The following is a 26,333-nucleotide window of genomic DNA, read 5'->3' as shown; positions in this document are numbered from 1 at the left end:
TAATAGTAGCACTTTTTTGTTATATATAGGAATGAGGACCGGCGATACTTTTGGCGCTTTAAGAATTAATAACCATTCCTTATCGTCAATGCGCACCCTAACGTAACATTTTACGTTTACGTTTATTTACGTTTTATGCCAATATTGGCTCACTCACTTTAAACCTAAACAACATTATTATGTATTGTTTAGCGATGTAATACCATACCACGTAAATAGATACAATTTTATAGGGATTGCATTAGAAATTCGCATCCCGAATTTAAGGTTGGGGAAGGGGTGGGCGGTAAGGGGGGGTGGTGTAGTACCTACACCACCACTCCCCCCGCGCGGAAATCATTAGTATTTTTTTTCAATTTTTAAATTTCAATACTAAAATCATCAAAATTCGTACTGTTAGTTAAATTTTGGAAGGGGAGAGATATAAAATTCCAATTATTGGTATACAATGTGATTTCAGCGTTTGGTCATAATATCTAACCTAACCTAACCTATCCTTAGCTACTATAACTATCTACTATTTTTGTTGCCGGAGTGGCTTCGCCACTCCTGTGCCCCGCACAGCTGTTAATTTTGGGTGAAAAATAGAAACAACAATAGGTATATTTTAGAAATTTATAAGAATCATTTGTCTGTATATATACTTGACTAAATTTAATAATGCGATAAATGGATCTTTTTTATATTTTATGTTATATTGTATTCTATTATCATGTTCGTAAAATCTTCTGGGTAATTATTATTTTCTTTACAAAAGAATCGCTTCACTACAAAATTAAATTAAACTTTTACACGTTTTTTTTACTATAAATTAATATAGTATTTGTTAAAATATAATACAGAAAAAAGCTAATAAACATAAAAATAATGATTTAAGGTTAATTATAATGTAAAATATCGATCCGTACACGTAACTTTAAACGCACATTAAAAAAAAACTATGGGTTTCCGCGGGTTGGGAGTGGTAAATTTCGAGAGAGGGGAACAACCCCTTTAAGAAACAACCCCTACTATCATCAAATTCGGGATGCGAATTTCTAATGCCGACCCATTTTATATATTAGAAACTACATAACTAGCAGTACATTTACATACCGGCGTTAATCAAAGATTGTAACTTATTGCTGTCTGTATCCGTTTTAATGACTTCGGTAAACTTCTTAAGACCTCCAGCGGGTAAACCAAACTTCTCATATAACCTCGGAATTGTACTTATTAGATGAATAATTTCTTCCATAATCGTCGTAAAAGTATCTAATAATTCATGACGACTTGGAATAAATGTAATTTGCTTATCAGTCAAATAAAGACTCATTTTGATGAGAGGTGAAGGTGCCATTGTACCTATAAAATATTTCTTTTGTAATACGTATAATTATTTTAGATCCAGTACATCATTAAAATTTAAATCCTAACCGTCTCCGTGTACTGCTTTGTACATATTCTTCATTGTCTCTTTGATCGCCAATCGTAACGCATCTTCGAATAATCGATCAAATCTCCTAACGTATTTTATCCAATGGTCTGCCATCTAAATTCATGAAAATCCAATAAAAAAAAAATATTTAAAAGTCATATATTTAATTCTATGTCACTCTTGTTATATTTTTTTACCTGTGTGATATACGCCTCAAATCCTTCGTATACAATAATTATGTATGTTATGATTTCCTTGTACATTTCTAATATTTTAGCGGCCGCTTCTTCTTCCATTTTTCTAATTATTTGTCGTAGTTCTTTTATCTCGAATACATTGTAAATATCAAATTCAATTAGAGGTGTATCACATATTTTTTCCATTATTTTGACTAAGTTTATATTGCAATTTTTGTATGTTGTTAAAAAATCTTGTAGCTGAAGAAAAATAAGTATCGATAAATGACAATTTTTGTGAGGAGTTCATAATTTTATTTTCTATATATCGATATGTTTTGTATTTGTATATGAAACTAGTGCTATGCTTTTTTAATATATACTATAATACTTGTTTGACTACCTTCGAGCAGATTTGTTCGAAAGTAACAGTGACAATCTGACTTTTTTTATTTTATCAAAGTATATGCAAAATTACTATAATAACTGATCAATATAATTACTTCTCCGATTTGGGTGACACAGTCCGCGATATAAGCATCAGACATTGTGGAAGTCCATGTCAATTTTGTAATTCCCGGCTGAACTTTTTTTTCACAAGCCTTGAAATATTTAAAATAGACAATTAGTGTTAAAATACGTTCTCTATGGCAAATAACATATTTTTAAATTTTCCACTGCTGCACTTTAGTATAGATCTAGACTAATGAATGCGGACTCTTCATCTTATACCTTAACAAATACAATGTAATTTGTAGATTAATTAAATTCACTAAGAAATTTTGTAAAAAGTAGATGTAGATGGGAGCGCCATATTGACTGAACTAATCAATAGTTGCTTTAAGTATAATATTGCAGAGCTATTAGCTTTTATAATATATGTAAATCTAACGATTGTAAATCATTAATTTAAAAAATAATCTAAAAAATATATTGGTGCTAACTTGAGCATAATTTATTTTTTAATTCATTTTTTGATCGATCAATGAAGAACAACTATCTAAATAGCAAAAGATTAATGAATGATGAAATAGCAAAACAATCTTAAAAAAAGAATATCTTCTCCCGCCAACCTATGCAAAATACAGAACATCTATTGACAGCATATTATGTCACTTGTCATATTGTCAATGTCAAATGTTTGCTGTTCATTTTCAAATTGAGATCACTAAACCAAGAAAATATTGCCTTAAAATCCAATATTAAGAAGTATTGTTACAAATCAAACAAACACATGAAGCACTTTTTCCATAATGAACTTAGCAGATCCCGATTTGGAATTGGTAGATCCGACGCCGAACGTCCATGCACTATTTATACATTTCGATAAAATATTTTTCTGGACCCAACTAGCAAGTAGGGCTGTAGTCCGCTGGAGCAAGCGCATGTATTCTTGTGCAGGGACGTGTTCGTAAGTATTTTTACCACTTTAATCTTTTTGCCTACTATTTATCGATGTAAACACATATTGACCTGACTAGTTCAATATTAGTCATAACATATTGAAGTATCGATAATTATTTAAGAAACATTCGAACTAATATAAAAATTAGACATTAAAGTCTCATAGAGGTTCTGATTTTGTAAGTATTGTTACTACATAATTTTTTTCCCCTTTTGTAAAACTGTAATTTTCCATACTATAATAACTCTTATTTGAAACCACACTTAGCTAAAAATGTATTTCACTTAATTTTAAAACCTATAAATGTTTTGTAAGTTGTCCTTTTAAATAAAAAAATAAATCATCAATGAAATAACTTTCAAATAAACATTAGGCTAGTTGACTAGTTTTTAAAACCCATTTTATATTATTGAGTAGAAGTTAAGGAACCCAGTAAAAGTGGTGTTTTTTATTTCTAGTATATATATTTGCCAAAAAATATCATATTAAAAATTCCGTAATTAAATAGTGCACGAAAACACTACTTTGACAATATGGTGCTGCAATGGGGTCACTTTCCTGTATTTTAATCTGTGGTACATATAGTAGAAAAGCAAAGTTTACGAGTGACTTACAAAGTTTAGCAAAGAGCCCGGCCAATCAAGAGCTTTTTGTGTCACGTGACAAACGTTTGAAAAAAATCATTTTCATTTATGGATTTTTTAAATAAATTAAATACTATTTTCAACTATCGTTAGTAAATAACCATTTTTAATCTCTTACAATTTATTGTTTACATTGTCAAATAACCTATAATTAAAATAATATATTCACTATTGATTTTTCTAATATGTGTTTTTCTTAATTCCAGTTATGATAGATGCATCTGTGATATAGCTTTAAGTGAACCATTGCTCAAATTGAGACCCCGCAAGGATTTAGTCGAGACACTCCTGCATGAGATGATCCATGCCTATCTCTTCATTACCGATAGGGATAGAGACCGTGACGGACATGGGCCAAATTTTCAAAAGCACATGCACAGAATAAATAAAGCAGCCGGTCTGAACATCAGCATATATCATGATTTTCATGATGAGGTGAATATGTATTTTTTTATTGAAATTTCAATCTTAAATAAGGCAAATATTATAAAAATATACATATAATATGTTTCCATTTCTTCAATCTTGTGTAGTGGCAAATGTGATGCTAAGTACTGCCTATAAAAATTGGCACAAGAAGAAACATTCATAATCCCTAACATTGCTAAAATGAATTGATTTTTAATCTCTTGTGCCTGTAGTTATACTGGCTCACCCGTTAATTAGAACACAACAATACTGATCACTATTGTTACTGACTAGTATTTCTATTTGGAAGAAGTATATGTGGTGAATGGGTGGTATTTATGGGTACATGAAATATATGGCTAGTAAAAGCTCCCCATAATATCACCGAGAAACAATTAGAACATGACACAACCATGGGACTATGACAGTTAAATCATTATTGTTATTATTACTATATTAGTTATGTTACATATTTACAGTTGTTACTTTTTAAATGCCAACATATGTTATTCAATTATTAATTCAAAATAATCATTATTTTAAAAAATATATGACCTACCTACTGTAGGTAATAACTATTCAAATTATGCATTACATATAATAATCTCCAAAGCATATTGCAAAATATATATATCCTGAAGTAATTATATCCTTTCCTTATTTATAAAAAAAATAATACTATTTAATTTATCAATTTTGTAAATATAAATTGATAGTAATACATTAGACACCTGATTAAGACAGCTGTGTTGTTTGTAGTTGCAATTAATGGGACATTCTATGTGAAATAAACATGAAAACCAACACTATCTCGATCTAGGGTGTAGGGGATATAAAAAAACTCGGATGATGCGAGTATACCAAGTCTTGAAGCATAATGGTGGAAGTGTCTCACAAGGTCGATTTCAAATCTTATTAAGATTGCCAGGATTGCCAAATTACTGATCGCACCTGGGCTTTAGTTATGTTTTAGACTAGGCTACTTATGGTAGATATTAGTAAAATATTATAATATATTTTTAGGTTAAACTTTATCAAACACATTGGTGGCGATGTGATGGGCCATGTCAATACAAAAAACCACATTTCGGTATTGTACGGCGTTCTATGAATAGAGCACCAGGACCATCAGACTACTGGTGGAACAGTCATAAAAGAAACTGTGGAGGCACTTTCGTTAAGTTTAAAGAACCCGAAAAACACCAAAAGAAAAAAGCACCCACTAATCCTAAACCAGTGGCTGATATCACTAAATATACTAAGAAAACTAATAAGGATGGCAATACTGGAAAGGTTCCTAATTCTAAACCTGTTTTAAAAGATTCTAACATGCTACCTAATAAATCAAATACATTTACCAAAAGTAATAGTTCTAGCACAGTAGTTGTGACCAAAAAGAATAATATAGTGTTTAATCCCCAAGTTACAAAACCTATTGTTGTGTTCAGCGGTAAAGGGCAGACAATTGGTGACTCAAGTACAACAAACTCAGACGATGTCGTTGAAAGGGTTCGAAATGTTTGGGCAAACAAAGATTTGCCAATGACATTCTCTTCTAATACAAAAAGTTCTAAAAAAGTTCCAAAATCTAGTACAAACACAAAAAATTTGAACAAACACAAAGCTGATGAAACAGCCGTTTCATCACCTCCAGCGAAAATAAAGAAAATAGACGATTATTTCAAAAGTAACGCCACATCAGTTCTTAAGGACTTGTATGGCCAAGATTTTGTTATAACAGAAGTAAATAGTAATAAAAGATTATCAGTAGTAGCTGTCAAATCAGATTTGGTTGATTGTCCAGTATGTAGCAGTAAAATAAGTAGCACAGAAATAAATAGGCATTTAGATGAATGCCTTAATAAAGAAATTATCGAAACGATTTGCAGTGATAATGAGGATACAAAACCTGTTATAATCGTTAAAGCAGATCCCGATAAAGTTAATAATAACATTCCTGTCAAAGAAAAAGAAGATATAAAAGTCCCTAATATAAAGACAAAATCCCCTAACTCTACTGATGTACCATTACGATTTTCTAATATAAAAACAGAATGTGTCGATTTGACTGACTTACCAAACAATTATGCATCAAATGAAACATCTGACACAAATATTACAAATACAACAGAATATGAAAGTGTATTAACCAATGATGGTCAGCTAAAGAATAAACAATCTGGTGCATTTATAACTGGGGAACTAGAAAAAGTAGATTTTAAAACGTCACCTAAAATAAAAGTAGAGCCTGGCTGCAGTGAAAACATTGATAAATCAACTGAACAAAAATGTCCATGCTGTGGTGAGCCTGTAACTAAATCTATTGAGGAACACTTTGACGAATGTCTGGCGTTTTTCGACAACAACACCACAATACCCACTGAAGGTGCTTCAACTAGTTTTACAAATGAAACGATAATCATTGACGATGATAACGACATATGCGATGAATCTTTGACTCTTAACGCTACTGGAACTAAATCACCTTGCCCGTGCTGCCTCAAAATGATTGAACTAGCTGATATGAACGATCACTTGGATATCTGTTTGAGTTAACATTTTATATTCAAATATTTGTTACCATAATCGTAAAATATATACAATAGGCTATTTGACTGGTTTTTTAAATCCATGTTATATTATTTAGTAGAGGTTAAGGAACCCAGTAAAAGTTGTTTTTTTTTTTTTATTTCTAGTACATATTCGCAGCAAAATCGCGCGCGAAAATTCTACTTTGTGAAATGGCGCTGCAATGGGGTCGATGATGGCACTTGTCTGTATTTTAATCTGTGGTACATATAATATAGGCAAGCAAGGTTAACAAGCAAGTGATTTCATCATAAGCCCGGCCAATCAGGAGCGTTTTGTGTCACTGACAAACGTTTAAAAAAAAGCATTTTTATTTATGGATTTTTGAGTTAAGTATTATTTTCAACTTTCGTTGATAAATAACCATATTTAAACTCATAATATATACTGATTACAATAATTAAAAAATTATTTTTCGCATTGTCAAATAGCCTATCGTCTCATCTAAATGTGTGATATAGTAAGAACAATGTTCCAATATCAAATAAGTGTTCACAAGACTGAAAAATTGTTGTATAATTGTTATAGGTCTCTTTCAAATAGTTTAAGAGTTATATGTTTAAGTTTATTATACATTATAAAAACGCATTCCTTATCATTGAAGTCATCTTACTCGTATTAAATGATTGTTGTTAAAATATTTGAATAATTTCATAAGCAACAGTCAGTGAAAATTTCATTCATTCACTCAGTCAGACATTCATTCATCCATTCATTTATCTATTCTTTCATTCTTACATTCTCTCAATCTTCCATTCTTTCATTAATTGGTTCGTTCATTAACTCATTCGTTCATTACTGATTGCTCTGTGTTACATAAATAATGTTAACTTTGATTATTTAGGTGCAAACAGTTGAATGGATTATTTGTTCTCTTTTTTTTGGGGTTAGTCCTATTGGGGTTCGAACCTACACGACTACGCTTATTGTTAAATATCAGACAACAGAATCATGTTAACAATTACTGCCTTTGTAAAAAAAAAAAAAACAATAAATTAATTTAATCTAAGCTTTCTTTCAATAATGAATACTCACCAATGTAAGCGGCTTGAACAATAGCCTCTCCTCTTCGGATAGCGAGTCCAATATCTTGTTGTATCCCTTCACCACCGCCAAAACGCTTTCGTATACGTAAAACACCGTCTTACTCTTCATATACACCTATTTTAAATTATGTCACAAATTTTAACAAACGTTAATTATCTATATTTGTAAAACTAGCAACCTACCCCAGCTACGCAATGCTGGTTCTAAATATACTACAGAATTTTTCAATGTACGACATCAAATTAGAAACTTTTAAAATGACCAGTATTTCTCTGCTTTATTGTCCATGTCTTATACAGAAAAACCGAATCACCCTATCTATTAAAAAAAACCGCATCAAAATCCGTTGCGTAATATTAAAGATCTAAGCATACATAGGGACAGACGGCGGTAAGTGACATTGTTTTATACTATTTGTCCAAACAAGTCTAAACTGATGCATCATTGCCGAGCGTATACTATTAAAGTTAGGGCCTTAAGTTTCGTGAGTAGGACACTCACTAAGGAATTTTGGAAATTTTATCCCTAAGGGGGTGAAATAAGGTTTGAAATTTCAGGTAATATAAGAAAATTCCACGCGGTCAAAGAATGATCAGCTAATCACTCATAACTATAACAAATTAAGTCTTTTGTCCCAAAAACATTCATCTTCTAAAGGAAAAAATCAGGAAATCAAATACTCAGTACAGGAAATAGTCTATGAAATATTGCATGGAAACTTTTTATTAATAAAATTGTTAGTATACCTGATATGCATGCAAGGGTATATCCATTTGTAGATTCTCCCAGTGACTCGCTTCCTTACACAGATCCAAAATGTTCCTAAGGAGTCGGAATATTTAGTAAAACAAGTACGAGAAATATATCGTATTGGTGAAAAGTTGTTAATTTGTCTACATCTAAATCACATAACGTAATATGCCGAAGGACTCTGGTAAACAAGACGAAAAAATCAACAGTGATAATTAATGAAACTTCAAATACTTTAGAAGAGTACGTTTTTCGAAAGAAACGCCAGGAATTAGATTCCGGGATCCATCATAGGACACTAATTACTGTAAATAACAGCATTGTAAATCTGTTTATATAAAAAGAGCAACTATGCTAGTTTGTTGCTGTTTCTTCTCGCCAGAAGCTGCTTTCCAAAACGGTGGTGGTATTTAATTATATTGACGATTCAAAAACGCTTCATTGTGAAGTTTACTTGAATAAAATTGATAAGATTTTTTTGATTTTGAAATTTTATTATTTGAAGAAGTGATTATTTTAAATTTAAAAAGTTTCTTTATGAAAGTATATTAAGTAAGTTAAAAGTAAAACTCACACATCAATATTACACTCCAATAGTCCAGGATTTTCAATACTTTTCCTCATCAAAGTCCTATTCAAGCCTGCGGCGCATTTTTCGTCCAAATTGTGCTTAAACGTGCAAAAAAAACCTTCAATATGAAACCTAAAGCGTTTCTTACGTTCTCTTATATTCTTTTTTTTTTAATGAAATATATAATAAGTTAAACTCTTACTTAAAAACTAATCAGGTATCGCTTGAAATTTTGAAGATACAGCCCAAAATGAGTAGAGTTATCGGACTTTTACTTAGTAAAGTATCATACCGTCCAAGAAATCCAGAGCTCCCTAATGGCCACGTCGATAGCTCCCACCAGCCTGTTCACGTGCATGATAACGTCTTCGGAATTGCTGCACGGCAATAGCCACACCGAAGCATCGGTCATCACCTAAGGTTAGATAATGTTCATGAAATAATTCGAGTACCCTTAGTATCAATATATCACAAAAAAGTATCAGACCATTAGTGATACAACAACAGCTTGTATATTTCCCACTGCTGCGATAAGGCCTCCTCTCCCTTCTACGAAAACGTTTGGGACATATTCGACCCCACGGTTCCAATGCGGTTTTGTGGAATACGCATGTGGCAGAATTTCTATGAAATTCGACATGCAGGTTTCTCACAATGTTTTCCTTCACCGCCGAGCACGAGATGTATTATAAACACAATATTTATATTCATCGGTGCTTGTCTGGATTTGAACCCGCAATCATCGATTACGATGCTCGCGTTGTAACCGCTGGGCCATCTCTGGATAAAATAATCGGTGAAGAGACAAGTCATCAGCTGTTACGCTACCTTCTTGAGGTAGCGCAGACTGTGCGTGCGCGCGCGCAGCAGTGCGGCGCGGCCGGCGGCGTCGGGCAGTACACCCGCGCGCGCGCCGCGGCTCGACACCGTCTCCTTCTTCGCCGCTTGCACCTCGTCGCTGAACATCGCCCACACCTGAAATTCACATTTGAATGAGTTTCTTCTCAGATGCGGGCTGCTAATTTCCAAATCTGTGGTAATTTGTTCTCTGTATTAATAAATTCGGATATATTTATGTCAATGGGAGCGATATGGTTGATATCCGAATCTTTGTCCATGACAGTAAAACTTTTTGTGAAGTGGTACTTCGATGTAGCATCGGCAAATTCAATAAAAACTATTACTGCAAATTTATACAACCAATAGAAATAGCTCCCTATCGCGCCATTCGACGCCATTCGTTGCTATAGATTTTCGTGAACTCGACGTGTGAAATTGACAAATATATTAGATCATATGATGTTACAAGTTATAACGTTTGTGTAAAGCACATATTCAATGAGAAATAAATATTGATAATTTGGGATAGCGTACTCAATTCGGATGTGATCGGTTACGACTTTTGCCGATCCTACCTCTAACTTGTGTCGTACTATTCATAAATAAACATTGAAAATAGTAAGAAATATGACGCATACCAACTTAATATTACTATACGATATGATATGCTCATAAAATTTATAGCTACTTAAAGAGAGTCCAAAGTCAGCGCGATAAAAAAATAAAATACAAAAGTTTTTAAAACTTACTTCAGCAGTTTTCCGTTTAAAAATCCGCCTGAGGTTCTTCCTTTTTGAGTAGTTGTGCAATGAATACAGCGCCACAACTGCTTCCTCTACATGATTCACGCCTTCAAAGACGGTCTCCACTAAATTCTCTATTATAATCTAAAATGAAACAACAATACACTTCAAATAAGATGTCAGCTTAGTATGTTGTGCAAATACAAATATATCGTCAAAAACTCGCCTCAATATCCTTAATCACCGTTCGAAACTGCAGAATATCATCATACCAAGATGGCGCTTGTACATCCAATATGCTGGGAGCGACAGCCTTTACATTGTCGAGTGCATCGTGGAACATGTGTTCGATTTGATCACATTTGGCTTCGAACTGATCGCCACGCGCTCCGCCAAACATCGGCTTATTTATCACCTCTAGCTCGTCAATTCTAAAAGATTATTGATCAATGTTATATTTTTTATTATAAACAATAAAAACTGGAAGTCTGAAGAAACGTTGCTACAATTTCGAAGTCCATAAACATCTGTAAAGCTTAAGTAATCGGTGATGATTCAGGTATGTGCTACCAATTTAAATACTTAAATTATGATTTTGATGATTAATATTTGTTGAATGTTATGTCTAGAGGAGGCCTTCACCTTAATAATACAATAAGAATACACTTAATAATATTTTGTTTTCATTGTAAATTTATATAATTAATAAAGAAATATAAGGCTTTTTATTTAATTTATTATATCTTATGTAATACTAGCTGTGCCTGTGATCTTGTACGCTTTTGAATATAACAAAAAATATATATTATTGTAGCCCAAGTTACTCCCTATTATAACAGTTATCTGCCAATGAAAGTCCCGTCAAAATCGGTCCAGCCATTCTAGAGATTAGCACAATCAGACAGACAGCAGACAGACCGACAAAAATTGTAAAAAACTATTATTTTGATATATGTACCGTGTATAAATACATATGCATTGAGTAATAAAGGGCTATTCTAATATTACAAATAGACACTCCAATTTTATTATATGTATACATGACATGTTACATTACCGTCCAAAAATTATCATGCAATTGCAAACGTCCAACATGTCGAAACATCTCTGAACGAATGAATCGATGTAATTGAAGATCGACCCAGTGTCCAGTTCCCAGCTGCCTGGCTTGACCTCGCTGTGCGCTTCCGCCATCAGATCATAAATTTCCCTATACTGCTTGCAACAATCGATGCATTTCGTGAATTCACCCAACGCCTTTTTAGTCTTTCCGCTAAATAATTCGTCCAATTTGATATAATTCTTGCAGAGTATAATAATTTGATTGCTCAAAGCTTTAAACAAATTGGTGATTCGCGTTTCCGAATTATAATACGGAGATTCCATCCAGATAAATCTGAAGAGATTAATGATATTCGGAATGTGTTTACAGATGTCATCTGGATCGACGACGCATTCTAGTATCGCGCACGGCTGTTTTATAACTTGTAAATATTCAATATTAGACGTTGCTTCCAAGATCTTCTGCATGATCTCCTCGCAAAGAACTTGGAACTGGTGTATAAAAGTCGAATGAGTTGTTACGAGAATTTTTGTAATGTGTTTTACAGCTGGATTTTTTAACTGGTAAACTAGACCACTTAAATTTTCATCTGAAAATAAAAGAATGGAAGATTTGAAAATAGAACGTCAAAGTTTAAATTTAAACAGTGTACAGAATTTCTCTTACGCCTGTAAACCCAAAAATCATATTCATCGCTGGGACATAACAGTTCCTTCTGCGAGGCTACAGATGCTTGGTCTTCAATGCAGGACTTGATCTGATGCGTCCAGTAGACGACCACGCCCTCGAGCCTTTTAACGAGTTCACGGTCAGAACTCGCCTTTTCGAATGACAGATGCTGACCTTCGCGTGGTACGTAGAGAACAGTTAGACCGAGCATTTTATAATACATGTCTGTTAATTTTGCTAAAAATGTGTGCAACTGGGAACAAAATTCACTCTTGACACCTGTTGAAGAAAAATACCATTTACGATGTCATTGAATCCCATGACAATGATAGTTAATGACAGTGCCAATCCATTTTTATGGTACTTACTGTCAGGCCAAGTGGCAATAGCGAAGAAATACGGAGCATACATTAGCTCCAAAATTTTAATCATATTCGATTCAACGGAATCTACGAAAGTCCCGAAAACCACTTCGTCATGAAACGTCTCTGCTTTGAAAACTTGATCGGGCTGTCTTAGAAAGTAAGTAAGATCATAAACGGGCGACAGGGGAATATCGCATGACGCTTTTAACCTATCGCCCTTAAAATACACGCAAAGTATTAGAGATCTTGGTTCCGTGATCCAATCTTCAATGGTATGCTTAGTCTCTTCATTCCAATCTTGATCGCGTAAGTCAAAGAGTGTGGTCATCTTCATGACGTAGGAGACAAGATCGTTTAACTCCTGAGGCTCGTAGACAGGTTTAACTGGCTGTTCTGCTAACTCTCTTTCGAGCTGTGCAAGACGTTCACGCTCTGTGTACATAAATTATATTTTATATTAATATACCGGTTTCAGTTTTGGTTTAAGCAAAATAAATTATGTATAATTAGAATAGTCTCAGAATCAGACATTGACTTATATTCTTAAAAGCGTAGTGCTCAGTCTAGATAGACTGAGCACTACGCTTTTAACTGAGCACTTGCTTTATCTATTGAGAATGAAATATCACGTCGCAATTATTTGATGTTTAGATTCAAAAGGTCCTAAGAGTGAGACTTGATAAAGGAATTAATTTGATCGTCAGTATGACGAAGGTTTTCTCACTCTGAGTGTCGAATGCATGTATCGATGGTATGTGCTATATGACTATTTTGTACAGTCTGGGTAAGAAAAGGTTCGTCACCTTAAGATCTATTTTCGTGTACTCAGTATGCGCGATAATCTGCTTTACCGATCGAGAATGACATATCACGTCGCAATTATTTGATGTTTAGATTCAAAAGGTACTAAGAGTTATATGCTTGATAAAGGAATTTATTTGAAAACTGACGAAAGTTTTTTTCTGACTGTTCATAAAAAAATTGTATTTAGATTCATAATTCTGTGATAAAAAATATTCTTACAAGATGATGATGTGAAACCTCATTTTAAGTATGGTATATTTTGCATGTTATTGGGATTATAGGTATATTTATATCGAAGAGTAAAGGTCACATTACCTCTGTCTTCCTCGGAGTTGTGACTCAAATCATCACTCCAAGCCACCTTCACCCTTTTCTTAACTTCCAAATCCGACATGTTAAAAAATATTAACTACCACGAATTAATAATTATCTATTCCTTATAGTGAAAAATAACTATTATGTTAGTCATATTTTATAAGAAAACAAATGAATGTTTGTTGTTACCGCGCGTTTTATATTTTTTAATGGGAATTCAAACTAGCCAGCATGCGGATTTAGAAAGCGTTGTATTGATTAAACGTTGCTATGAATAAAAATGCTTTGTATGTATTTGGTATGGGATAATTTGTACACCCCAATATGAATGCACATTATTTTATATAAATACTTAATATTACATGGATAACATTAAATAAAAAAATAAATTTGACATTAAATAAAAATAAAAAAATTGAGATGTCAGTATGACACAGATTGCCAAAAGTTTTAATAGTGATTTTATGGAATAGTGATTAAAGCCTAAGATATAATAAGAAAAATAAGTTTGTTTAATCCAAGAGGGGTGAGTATTCTTATTTAAAAGTAACGGTTAATCTAAAATTTATTTAACTAGAACCCATACAAACTGTCATCCCTATATCAATCGCCTAATGGCTTTTTTTAAAAACGTTGAATCAACTTTATTTTTCTCAAAGACTGATATAAATTTGAATTAATAAATATTCAAGAACCTTTCAAGAACCATCAGAAACTTCTGTGCAAATTTGTATCCTATCCTATACTGCCTTGTTGACACATCCGTCAAGGCCGTGCATGCAATTAGTACATGTTTACAGTACATGTTTCAGTTTCAGCTTCTAAAATTATCAGTGTTTCTTTACTATATTGTCTATGTATTATATACAAAAACCTTCCTCTCGAATCACTCTATCTATTAAAAAAAGCCGCATCAAAATCTGTTGCTTAGTTTTAAAGATTTAAGCGTACAAAGGGAAAGTGAAAGCGACTTTGTTTTATACTATGTAATAAAAAGATGAACAATATCGTAAAGAAACACTGATTTCAGAAGTTTCTAATATGATGTCGTAAATAAACAAATTCCTTAGTATGTATATTTAGTATCAGCATTGCACCCGTGCGAAGCCGGAGGGGGACGCTAGTATAATACATATATACACCTTCTGCCGTGGTATACGACATCAGATTGATTTTCACTTTTGATGGCATATTAATACGAAAAATATTCTCTATGCGCGGTTTTTTGATATCTTGAATAGTTCTGGAAATAATTTTACGGTCTCTTCATCAATAAGTTACAAAGATTTAAAATTTTACCTCGTTTAAATTTTTAAAATTTAAATTTTAACTCAAATTTAGGTAGATAACGCCATTATAGATATACCACGGCAGTCTTCTTCTCGAATCCCTCTATCCATTAAAAAAACCGCATCAAAATCCGTTGCGTAATTTTAAAAATCTAAGCGTACATAGGGCAGACAACGGTAAGCGACTTTCTTTTATACTAGGTAATGATAATGATAAGCCATAATGATTGATTGCAGTGTATAGCAGGCCACACCATGTGGTCACATGGCTCGAGGCGAGACTCTTACTAAAGACGGCCGACGTTTGGCTGGCGTTCTTCGGGCGCTCTTGATCGCGCAGTTAACCATCTCTTTGGTCATGGTCATATACAGCTATAACACTTCATATAAAATTATGTCGTTATTGAAAAAAATACATAAGGTAAACTATACAGGTGTCAAACGAACATATTTTATTGCAAGATGAGCAAGCTAACTAGAACTAAATAATTGAAGAATTATCGATGAATTAATAACCGTTGTCATCCGCTTTCCATAGCCTGTTTATTTTGGCGATTTTTTTTCTTATACCATTAGTTGATGGGAGGATGGTTCATCTGATGGTTAGTGGTCATCATTGCAATAGACATTGGGATATATATATAGTAGTAAGTGTAACCTCACCTGTCGTCCGATGCTCCCTTTTATTCTGTGTAAAAAACCACCTTACATGTTTTCCTCTACTGAAGTGGATCACACTGTTACCCACCTAGTACACCCTAGAACAACGAAATACCCACAAAAAATCCAGTGGTACTCTATTCCTCTCTTTGGCGTCCGATGTTCTCCCCACTAAGATACCGTATAGATTACCATCCTAAATTAATTGGCAAATACAGCCATATCATCGAATTAATATCACGTATCCTGGGCACTGGATCAGATATTATAACTTCGTCACGGTAAAAAGACGGAGAGGGTACCGTTGGTTTTTTAGTGTTTTTTCCGGCGCAGCTGGGCGTACTCGGCATCCAGGGTATCAGGGAGTCCCACATACCCCCTCACTTCCATCACATGATGTATTATAACTTATTTTCAGTTCAAAGTGTTGCTGATCTACACGTTGATATTGCTACAAGCGTACTGTATGAAACTTCATTATACGAGTGGTTTCCGTTTGGTGTCGTGGATGTTACGCTGTCCGCAATGGAGCCGAGTGGGCCCAGTCGCTAGGCTGTGGCTCCTCAGCGGAACCCTGCTCGCTGCTAACGGTCTGCTGGTCCATGCTGCCTGCAAGACCACACTGAAGGTATGTTTATATCGAAAGTTGAATCGAACTATAATACCACTATTTTTTTGTAGTAATTCAGTCGTTTTTTTTTCTGGAATTGGCGTCAGGATAAACTAAGCATACAAGTTGTTATGTATGTACATCCTATGTATCCTTTATCATTATTCATAGCCATTGGTTAAACATTACAGAAGTTTATGCTCTGAAAGTGAATAGTTTTAAAACATTCATAGAAAATTTAGAAGATTTTTTTATTCAAAACCCCAATAAATTATTGTCGACCTGACCTAGAGTTTACTTGTATCATTTCAGTCAATAAATTACGAAGAACTTAATTTAATGAGTTGTATAGGATAGGAACTCTACCATGTTTTTGCAGTACGATTTGGTAAACTAAATAATAATTACAGGCATTAATGAAAGAATTGTCATCAACTTTGCGTATCGGCATGACTCAGTACCTCGCCGAGCCGACCTGGAAGCAATTCATAGACACGATGCAGGTACAACAACAACAGCCTATAAATTCCCACTGCTGGGCTAAAGGCCTCCTCTCCTTTGAGAAGAAGGTTTGGAACATATTCCACCACGCTGTTCCAATGCGGGTTGGAATACTAATGTGTGTGCCACTTGTGTGTATTCCATGTCACATGCATTCCATTGTCACATGCGGGTTTCCTCACGATGTTTTCCTTCACCGCTGAGCACGAGGTGAATTATAAAGACAAATTAAGCACATGAATCAGCGGTGCTTGCCTGGGTTTGAACCCTCAATAATCGGTTAAGATGCACGCGTTCTAACCACTGGGCCATCTCGACTCAGATGCAGGTAATGCCTACTATATAAACATTAATTAACCAACGTAGGTGGACAAGTAATGTTAATTGTTGCAAATGAAACAGCGCTGAGTGATTTTAGCTTGATGTAAAATACTATTTGTCGCCTTCATACAAAATTTCATGAGTCACGAGGCCATTGATTTAGCCAAAAAGACGTGAGTTATAGTACGACACAACTTATATGTAACATCAGCAAATTCGATCACATTCGAATTAATTACGCCATCCCAAACTATGAATATTTATTTCTTATGTGAATATGATCTTTATACCAAAATAATAACGTGTAATATCATATGACCTAATATATTCGTAAATTTGTCACGTCGATTTGCTTTCTCGGGTTGAACTGAGGCATCTAAGTTGTGTCGTGTGTGTGTCGTTGTAATGTATAGTACATTTATAATTTTAGTATAGATTGTCTACTAATTACATACAAAATAATATATTGTACTAGTGTGTGCGAAAACACGAACTGCTCAAATTTCCTAACTGTTATAAATTGCTCTGATGGATTATCAAAACATGAGCGTAGATCTTGCGTAGGCTTTTCGTGTCCTATGAAATAGGGATATAATTAAAATATATCAACTACCTAAGCTCATCAACATAAGGTCTACTCAAATTTCCTAACTGACTATTATAGATTGCATCGATTCGTTAGTAAAACATGAGCTTTTCGTTCCCTATGAAATAGGGATACATAATTAAAATATACTAATTAACTAAGCTCATTAAAACATGTAAGTTGTATTTTATACATAAAATTAAACTGCACGTCGGTATAGATAGAGCTGAACTGCTGCGGCGCTGACCGCCCGGAGGACTGGCACGAGGTCCCCTGGATCAACATCGACTTCCTCAACGAGGACGAGGAACTAGTCATAAAGTTAGTTGTGACGTTTACTGTTTCATTTCATTAATTTCAAGGAGCGTTTCGAAGTGGCAAGCAACCATATAATTATTGTGTATAATAATTTAAGCAATGTCTTCGTGAAATAAACAGAAACATAAAGTCACGCGGTAGCGTATTAGCCAAGTTCAAGTAACAAAAATGGCGAGCTGTACCGTGTGTAATTTTACACTAACTATTTTGAGCCGCTTTTGACCCCCTCGTTTTTTTTTATTTTATTTTTATTTATTTGAAATAAATCTGTCAAATTTGCCTCATATATATGTATTTCAAGCAAACCAGTCTATGTGGGTATCACCTACTCCTAATATATCATATTACGAAAGTGTTTGTTTCGGTTCGAAAAGTGAGTGAACCAGTGTAACTAAAGGCGCAAGGGCTTTGGCGGTGTAAGGAATGGTAAAAAAATGTTGGTGACCACTCTGAGAGGTGGCCCATTTGCCTCTCCACCTTCATAATAATATAAACTTGTAGGTTGTCAGGCACCGACGGTAAAATGAAGCTTCCAATTTCACCCTATTCTTGCTGCTCGCCGCACGTCCTGACCGCCTGCTACCACGACCCCTTACAGCAAGTAGGTTATATGTATTTACTAGTAAATTAACTGTATTTATTCATAGTGTTATTATTACTTATTGTAGTTTTCTAAGCCAACTGTAACTATACTAACGGTCGGCTCTGATAGCGAACGATCCACAATGATTGTAGTGTCGAAAGTTGTTTAGCGAAAATTATACAAATCGGCTTTTACGAGATAAATTATGCCAAGTAAACTGTACAACTGTACAATAAATTATCGAAAAGAACAGGCAAGAAACTCAGTTTTATTTCGATAACAGTATTTTAGTCGTTGAGAACAATAAATACGTATCTTAATTATTTTGGAAAAAATCCTCATCAGCGTTATTTAAAATAAAATTCGTTGTATTACATTATGTAAAATATTAGTTGTCGCCTGCTACTTCGCTCCCCTTTTAAATGTAAAAAAGCAGTCCTTACTTGAGGTTTGAACTTGCTTTAGTAAAAGCGTAGCATTTAAAAAGAGAGTTACTTTCGCATTTATAATGTCAACATAGATATACATATATATCATTTCATTGATTAAAATATAAATTTAAGTGTGTATTATACGTAGTCGGTGCTGTAACGTAACTATCGCAGGAGCATATGGAGGACGGAGGCGTGAGGTCGCTGCAGGGCCGAGGATGCCGCGTGGCCGCTCAGAGCCCGCTCGCGCGAGTCGCCTTCGCCGTACACCTGCTCACCGTCCTCTGTGCCATCTTACAGGTAAATATAACACTGCATGCATAGTAATTCACGAGATAAAACGGAAGAGTTTGAAGTATTAAAATAGATAATCAAAAACAAATACTTATACTAAAATACGTTTATTTTTTTTATTTAAAGAGCTTTGTCACACAAATGACCATGACGCTCTACATTTCTTACAAAAACAACAACAACAGCCTGTTAATTTCCCACTACTGGATTACCGCCTGGCCACGGGAAATTCGCCGACGCTGAATTTCGCACGGTGCGAACGGCATAGCGTGTACATTATACGTTTGTCTCATTCGCAAGACGCTTCGCGCGTTCGCACTGTGCGAGTATTCGGGTCCGCGAATTTCCCGTGGCTAGGCGCTTAAGGTCTCCTCTCCTTTTGAGGCGAAGATTTGGGACATATTCCACTCTATTTCAATATGGGTTGATAGAATACACACGTGGCAGAATTTCTATGATACTAGAAATGCAGGTTTCCTCACAAAGTTTTCCTTCACCGCCGAGCACGAGATGAATTATAACACATATTAAGCACATGTGTATTTTGGTGGTTATTGCCTGGGTTTGAACCCGCAATCATCGGTTTAGATGCACGCGTACTAACTACTGGGCTATCTCGGCTATGTCTTCTTTACCCTCAAACTCAGTTTAACAATTTTAATAAAAAGCCCTGGCATCCGTGGACAAAGGATATGCCAATACGCAGTTTCCCCCGACTTTTCTAATAACACCATGAGACACAAACATTTCATTACGTAATTTTTCGTTCCTGATTGGTCGAACGGCCTGCGATATCTACGATATATTTATGTTTTGCAAACAAGTATTAAATGCCCCTATAACCCTATTTCTTAATAAAATGTATGATGATATAAGTAAATGTTGATTTTTGACAGTTGCTCATAATGCTGCTAACACACTTGCTGCACGGTGCAACGAAATGTGCAAAGGTGGGGACTCAGCACATACTTTTTTTGATATTAAATGAATACTATATGTATATACAATCGACTGATAATATATTTTTAATATATTTTCCATTCCCTTTAGATATATTTTTACTTTAGTTTAATATATAATTTATTTATTTAGATTATTTGATTAAATATGAATGTGTATATTTAATAGTAGACTAGAAATAAGAGTATGTACATAATATATATTTTCAATCCGTTTACTCTCAAAACCCAGAAAAATTTGACTCATTAACGAATAAGACCATAATTATATATTCATTGTTTCTATGAAAATGCTGTTGGGTTACAATAAATAAATATTGTAATATATGGACGACACGTCACTTCTCTTTTTTAATTGTATTATCCAATTGGAAAATGGGCTTTGAAATTATTTTATTAATCCTCATTTTCCAATACTACTAATTTGGCGCTTAGGCCTTCCTTTCCACTAATGATTTGTTGTTATACAACAGCAACAGCCTGTAAATTTCCCAATACTGGATTAAGGTCTCATCTCCTTTTGAGGTGAAGGTTTGGGACATATTCCACCACATACAATACACATGTGGCAGAATTTCTATGATATTAGTCAAATGCAGGTTTCCTTCGCCGCCGAGCACGAGATGAATTATAACACAAATTAAGCACATGTGTATACAGTGGTGGTTGCCTGGGTTTGAACCCGCAATCATCGGTTAAGATGCACGCGTTCTAACCACTGGGCCATCTCGACTCACTCACACAATATATTCATAATATATTTTTGTTGTTATGTTAACATAATATTGTAAATAGTTGTATATAATGTTGTATTTATGAATTAAAATAGTCTGTGTTTGTCTCTCGAGTCTAGGTAAATTTAAAGAACAACAGCTAAATAAACATTTTGTTTGTTTTAAAACTGTCTCTATTTAAAATGAAACATTTTTTATTCTTATTTATAACTATAAAGTATGGTGAAATATAATTATTGGTAGAAATTAACGCGTCCACAATTATAAAATAAAAGGATCCTTAAATGCTGTACACGACTGACTTCTATGTAGTGTATTGTAAGTAAATATAATATGTATATATACATACATATATACAAACATACTATTTATGAGCTATCCTATCTCTTTTATTCTTATTCTTCTTTATTCTTTATTGTACACCACACAGTGAAATAAAAATACATATGACAAAGATATGGCCTAGATATAACAGGCGTACAATTTTGGCGACTTTATCGCTACATAGCGATCCTTACCTTTTTTTAAATTTTATTTTCAGTTAGAGGAGTCAAGTGCGACCGTTCGAAAACGTGGCTTGCGCACGCGCAGCTTTCCCTACCTTTCATAAATGTAACATTTTGTATGTATGTATAAAATAAATTAAAATAAATTTTGTATTTCAAAAATGAGTATCTTTTTCTTATTTTCATACCCCTTTTCAACTACGTGTAATAAATGAATATTTATTAAAATTACATTATGTCAGAGTGAAGGTTATAAATGAAATACAACGATTTGATCGACGTAAGGCTTTATTGACGTCATCGGAGTCCTTACCCTAGTAGTTAAGTAACAATGCGTGAGTGCGTACAGAAAGCCGTCACGTTACATTTGTGCGGCGCCATCTTTAAATACGGGTTACATAAATAACGAATATAAATATAATGGATCGACATCGCCGCGCCACGGGTCACCCAACGTTACAAATATACAAAAATCTCGTCGTATTTACAGGCGGAATGTGTTTAGAGCGGCGGCGGCCCGTGCGGGTAGCGCAGCACCGGCGTCAGCGAGGGCGCCGGGCGGCAGTCGGGCGGCGCCAGCGGGGCCAGGGCTGCCGCGCCCAGCAGCAGCAGCAGCAGCGCTTGGAACGGCAGCGACGCGCGCGCCACGCGGCACACGAAACGCAACCCGCGCCGCACGCCACTCAGCTCGCGCCGCTCACGCTCCTCGCTCAGCGCGCTGCGGGGACACGTGACACGTCATGACACATACTCATACCACCATAAGCACAAGTCTTCATACAAGTACTACATACACAAATGAACTTGGCTTAACACGCTACCGTGTGTCTAGTTAGGGGTTGTCCATTAATCACGTGATCTTTTTTTAGCATTTTTTAACCCCCCCTCCCCCATTGGTGATACTTAGTGAGGTTTAAGACCACCCCCCCCCCTCCCCCTTCTCAACATCACGTGTATTTTTAGTATCTACAACGAATCTTAAAATTTTCTGAATATTATCTTAATTTAAATACAGGTATAAACTATAATCTTATTTTATTCTGAAATTAAGGACCATATTTGATTAAAAATCGCGCATTAGACGAAAAAATTAATACACGAGATATCTTACTACAACGAGCCCCCGCCCCTCCCCCTTGTGTTACTTTAGTGATTTTTATCAAACCCCTCCCCTCCCCCTTTCAAGCATCACGTGATTAATGGACAACCCCTTACTTGAGATACATATTATATTCATAACATATTTTTGACTCGACATTATTAATTTAAAAGTAGCATACAAAGTCATAGATAAGATGGAACAAATAACTAAATAATTATTTTAAATAAAGAACACATTTGATGTCTATATATTAATTGTTCTAAATCGGTTCTACTTTCAAACTAAAAATGTAGTATATGTAAAGAAATGAGATGAATCCCATGGTTGCTAGTCCTAGGCGTGTGTTGTGAACTAAATACGTGACTCACTCTGACTCGTCGAGCGGCGGCAGCGCCATCGCCGGCAGTTGTTGCTCATCTTCCTCCAACAGCTAGGGACAACCGAACACGTCAACATACAGTGCGAAGCTACTACTGTGACTTTAACAACTTAATTCGTAATAATAAATCATATTTTCTAAAGTGTTGCTATTCAAAAAAAATAAGTACTAAGATCTCTTTCTAGTTGGATATATTACAAATTTAATCGTTTTAATTACTGTGTTTTATTCGCAATTTAAAAATAAGCTCGCTATTTTCAAGTTTAATCTGTGAACTTTGAGTGCTCTGTGTTCGTAAGCAGTGTCAAGCTGGCAACGGATTTATAGTTTTTGTTTTTACATTTGTATAGTACGACACAACTTAGATGTCGCATCGGCAAAATTCGTAAAACCGATCACATCCGAATTGAGTACGCTATCCCAAATTATCAATATTTATTTTTCATGCGAATATGATCTTTACACAAACGTAATAACTTGTAATATCATATGACCTAATATATCCGTCAATTTGACGCGTCGATTTACATGCACTTGCCTCCTCTGACGCGTGAATCTATAGCGACGAATAGTGTCGAATGGCGCGATAGGGAGCTATTTCTGTTGGTCGTGTAAATCGGCAGTAATCGGTTTTATTTTCATTCCATTGCATTTTCCGATGCTACATCTAATTTGTGTCGTACTATACGTTTGTATATTTTATTTTTATGTATCAATAACTTTATCGTAGTCTGAGTATTTGTTGAACGTGTATGTAACTGTGTGATGAAATGTTTTAGTCATTTGTACTCTGTGTGTATAATGTTTGTGTGATTATGTATGTATGTATGTGTGTGTGTGTGTGTGTGTATGTGTGCGTGTGTACCTGTGTGGTGGCGGCGGTGGCACTGGCGGCGGCGGCTGCGAGTGCGGAGCTGTGCTGCGGGGAGCGAGCCAGCGCTGCGCCCAGCTTGAGCGCGTACACGCCCGACAGCTTGCGGAGGGATTGCAAGCGCAGTCGGAGCTCACCCAATCTACGGAACACCACTTGCCATCACTCAGAGGTCGCGATAAATATATTAACATCAAATATATTGTAAACCTAACAAAAGATAAATTAGATCCACTCCATTGAGAAGAGATATACAAAATCAAAATCAATCAAAATCAAAGTATACTTTATTCAAGTGGGCTTTTACAAGCACTTTTGAATCGTCATTTAACAATTAAGTGAAGCTACCACCGGTTCGGAAAGTAGATTCTACCGAGAAGAACCGGCAAGAATTTCAGTAGTTACTCTTTTTCAATATTTAAAAAAAATACAATCATGTTAGTTAATACAATTATTTAAATTAATATATCCTGCCTGGAAGTCAACAGGTATTGATTCCACGCTTTTTTATCATCTACAAAATCATGTATCGAATAATACGCCTTTTTCACCAATATTTGTTATAAACGATTTGAATTTACGAGACGGCAAAGTTAAAAATGTCTGCGGAATTTTATTATAGAAATTGCCCCAACGATTCAAATTAACATAAAAACAAGGGCTGCCACTTCGATACAATGAAAAAACATGGAGGATGATAATGTTGTCTTAAATTTTCGCGATTATTACACATTTAAATAAAACTAATTATAACGGTTTATCTTACATAGGCCAAACAAAGAGAAGTATCGGTACCAGGGTCAAGGAACATATAGGAGATGTCAAAAATAGGCGTTCTTCAAAGTCTGCAGTCTGTGAACATGCTCTGGATAAACCTAACCATTTTATCCGATTTGATAAACCACAGATCCTCGCTAGAGAACACAGATTCATTCCTAGAATGATACGCGAGGCTATTGAAATTCAAAAACATCCGAACTTCAATAGAGAAGATGGTTGGAGACTTTCTAACACCTGGGATCCACTTATTAAAAATTTAAAATCCCAAATCCAACAGACTGCAAGACCTAAAGATACAGTTAGTGCCTTCTGCGTGCAACCGGAACGTTACTCAAGATATCAATTGAGAAATCGCTGGCGGTAGTTGTTAATAATATTTCCTTTGTTCTTCAAATAGACAAATGTCATCTTAGTCTACCCGAGACCACGAACACTGCAAAGTGCTCGAAACGTCGGGATGTTTAAAAATAATTAATATACGCGATTCATCCGTTATAATTAGTTTTATTTAAATGGAGGATGATGTTCGGTGTCTCACCTGCGGCACACGTGGTGCGCGTCGGGCTTCAGCAGTTGCGCGGCGTCCCGCAGCGCCAGCACGCGCGGCTCGGCTCGGCTCAACTCGTCTCGCAGTTCGCTGAAGCGCCGGAAATCGTCACGCAGTTCGTGCGGCGGCCGCGCCAGACGCAGCGGCTCGCGCGCGCGCACCGTGCGCTCGGCCGCAGCCAATTGCTCGACCAGCTCCACCACTGCGAGACAGAGACAGATATTCCAGATATAACCACGAGACAATGGCTAAGAGAGAGACAAAAAACAACAAATGGTGCGCAAAGGCGGTCTTATAGCGATCTCTCACAGCCGTGCGCTCGGCCGCAGCCAATTGCTCGACCAGTTCCACCACTGCGGGACAGAGACATTCCAGATATAACCACGAGACAATGGGTAAGAGAGAGACAGAAAACAAATGGTGCGCAAAGGCGGTCTTATAGCGATCTCTCACAGCCGTGCACTCGGCCGCAGCCAACTGCTCGACCAGCTTCACCACTGCGGGGACGGACACTCCAGATATAACCACGAGACAATGGGTAAGAGAGAGACAAAAAACAAATGGTGCGCAAAGGCGGTCCTATCACACAGACAACCTTTGGTGACAGGAACTCAAGACGAGAGAACAGGTATAGTACGACACAACTTAGATGTCGCATCGGCAAAGTTCGTAAAACCGATCACATCCGAATTGAGTACTCGATCCCAAATTATCAATATTTATTTCTCACGCGAATATGATATTTGCACGAACGTAATAACTTGTAATATCATATGACCTAACATATTCGTCAATTTGACGCGTCGATTTACATGCACTTGCTTTCTCTGACGCGTGAATATATAACGACGAATAGCGTCGAATGGCGCGATAGGGGGCTATTTCTATTGGTTGTGTAAATCGGCAGTAATCGGTTTTATTTTCATTCCATTGCATTTTCCGATGCTAAATCTAATTTGTGTCGTACTATAAGTGCAAATAGAATTAAGAGATGATAATAATTTAAGTAGACTAATATTACAGTATAATAATAAACTACACACAACTACATCCAAA

At 35.3% G+C, this 26,333-nt stretch overlaps 4 protein-coding genes across 11 annotated transcripts in view; 2 read left to right on the top strand and 2 right to left on the bottom strand.

Moving 5' to 3' along the window:
* The window catches only part of LOC124531800 (dynein axonemal heavy chain 2), a 58,838-nt gene extending 44,953 nt beyond the window's left edge, over positions 1–13,885 (bottom strand). Inside the window, exons 1-15 of the mRNA XM_047106327.1 lie at positions 13,807–13,885; positions 12,691–13,119; positions 12,320–12,601; positions 11,648–12,242; positions 10,817–11,021; positions 10,597–10,734; positions 9,836–9,982; positions 9,300–9,422; positions 9,011–9,105; positions 8,433–8,508; positions 7,675–7,800; positions 2,097–2,195; positions 1,615–1,854; positions 1,417–1,531; positions 1,096–1,344 (exon numbers count right to left, since the gene is read on the bottom strand). Coding sequence (XP_046962283.1) covers positions 1,096–1,344; positions 1,417–1,531; positions 1,615–1,854; positions 2,097–2,195; positions 7,675–7,800; positions 8,433–8,508; positions 9,011–9,105; positions 9,300–9,422; positions 9,836–9,982; positions 10,597–10,734; positions 10,817–11,021; positions 11,648–12,242; positions 12,320–12,601; positions 12,691–13,119; positions 13,807–13,885 — 2,998 coding nt within the window. The remainder of the gene's footprint in view (positions 1–1,095; positions 1,345–1,416; positions 1,532–1,614; positions 1,855–2,096; positions 2,196–7,674; positions 7,801–8,432; positions 8,509–9,010; positions 9,106–9,299; positions 9,423–9,835; positions 9,983–10,596; positions 10,735–10,816; positions 11,022–11,647; positions 12,243–12,319; positions 12,602–12,690; positions 13,120–13,806) is intronic.
* Positions 2,713–6,706, top strand: LOC124531697 (DNA-dependent metalloprotease dvc-1). The gene is made up of 3 exons (XM_047106195.1): positions 2,713–3,004; positions 3,849–4,077; positions 5,074–6,706. Exons 1-3 carry the CDS (start codon positions 2,847–2,849, stop codon positions 6,604–6,606), a joined length of 1,920 nt encoding a protein of 639 aa, XP_046962151.1. The 5' UTR covers positions 2,713–2,846; the 3' UTR covers positions 6,607–6,706.
* A 345-nt stretch (positions 13,886–14,230) lies between the features above and the next one.
* LOC124531951 (peripherin-2-like) lies at positions 14,231–21,708 on the top strand. Of its 2 annotated transcripts, XM_047106538.1 has the most exons (9): positions 14,231–14,332; positions 15,333–15,516; positions 16,174–16,383; positions 16,776–16,868; positions 17,994–18,094; positions 18,593–18,692; positions 19,280–19,405; positions 20,296–20,349; positions 21,634–21,708. In XM_047106538.1, the coding sequence occupies exons 2-9, from the start codon at positions 15,361–15,363 to the stop codon at positions 21,700–21,702; spliced, it is 909 nt and encodes a 302-aa protein (XP_046962494.1). In that variant the 5' UTR covers positions 14,231–14,332; positions 15,333–15,360; the 3' UTR covers positions 21,703–21,708. The 2 variants fall into 2 exon arrangements, with proteins under 2 accessions (XP_046962494.1, XP_046962495.1); XM_047106539.1 differs by lacking the exon at positions 16,776–16,868.
* Positions 21,709–21,868: 160 nt separating this feature from the next.
* Positions 21,869–26,333, bottom strand: part of LOC124532015 (muscle-specific protein 300 kDa) — a 197,069-nt gene continuing 192,604 nt past the window's right edge. For all 7 annotated transcript variants that reach the window (XM_047106635.1, XM_047106633.1, XM_047106636.1 and 4 more), the window contains 4 exons: positions 25,269–25,479; positions 23,945–24,092; positions 23,069–23,130; positions 21,869–22,316 (listed from right to left, as the gene is read on the bottom strand). In XM_047106635.1, coding sequence (XP_046962591.1) covers positions 22,100–22,316; positions 23,069–23,130; positions 23,945–24,092; positions 25,269–25,479 — 638 coding nt within the window. In that variant the 3' untranslated portion in view covers positions 21,869–22,099. The remainder of the gene's footprint in view (positions 22,317–23,068; positions 23,131–23,944; positions 24,093–25,268; positions 25,480–26,333) is intronic.

Source organism: Vanessa cardui, chromosome 8 (genome assembly GCF_905220365.1).
Source record: "Vanessa cardui chromosome 8, ilVanCard2.1, whole genome shotgun sequence".
NCBI lineage: Eukaryota > Metazoa > Arthropoda > Insecta > Lepidoptera > Nymphalidae > Vanessa > Vanessa cardui.
This window is presented reverse-complemented; position numbering and strand designations above follow the sequence as displayed.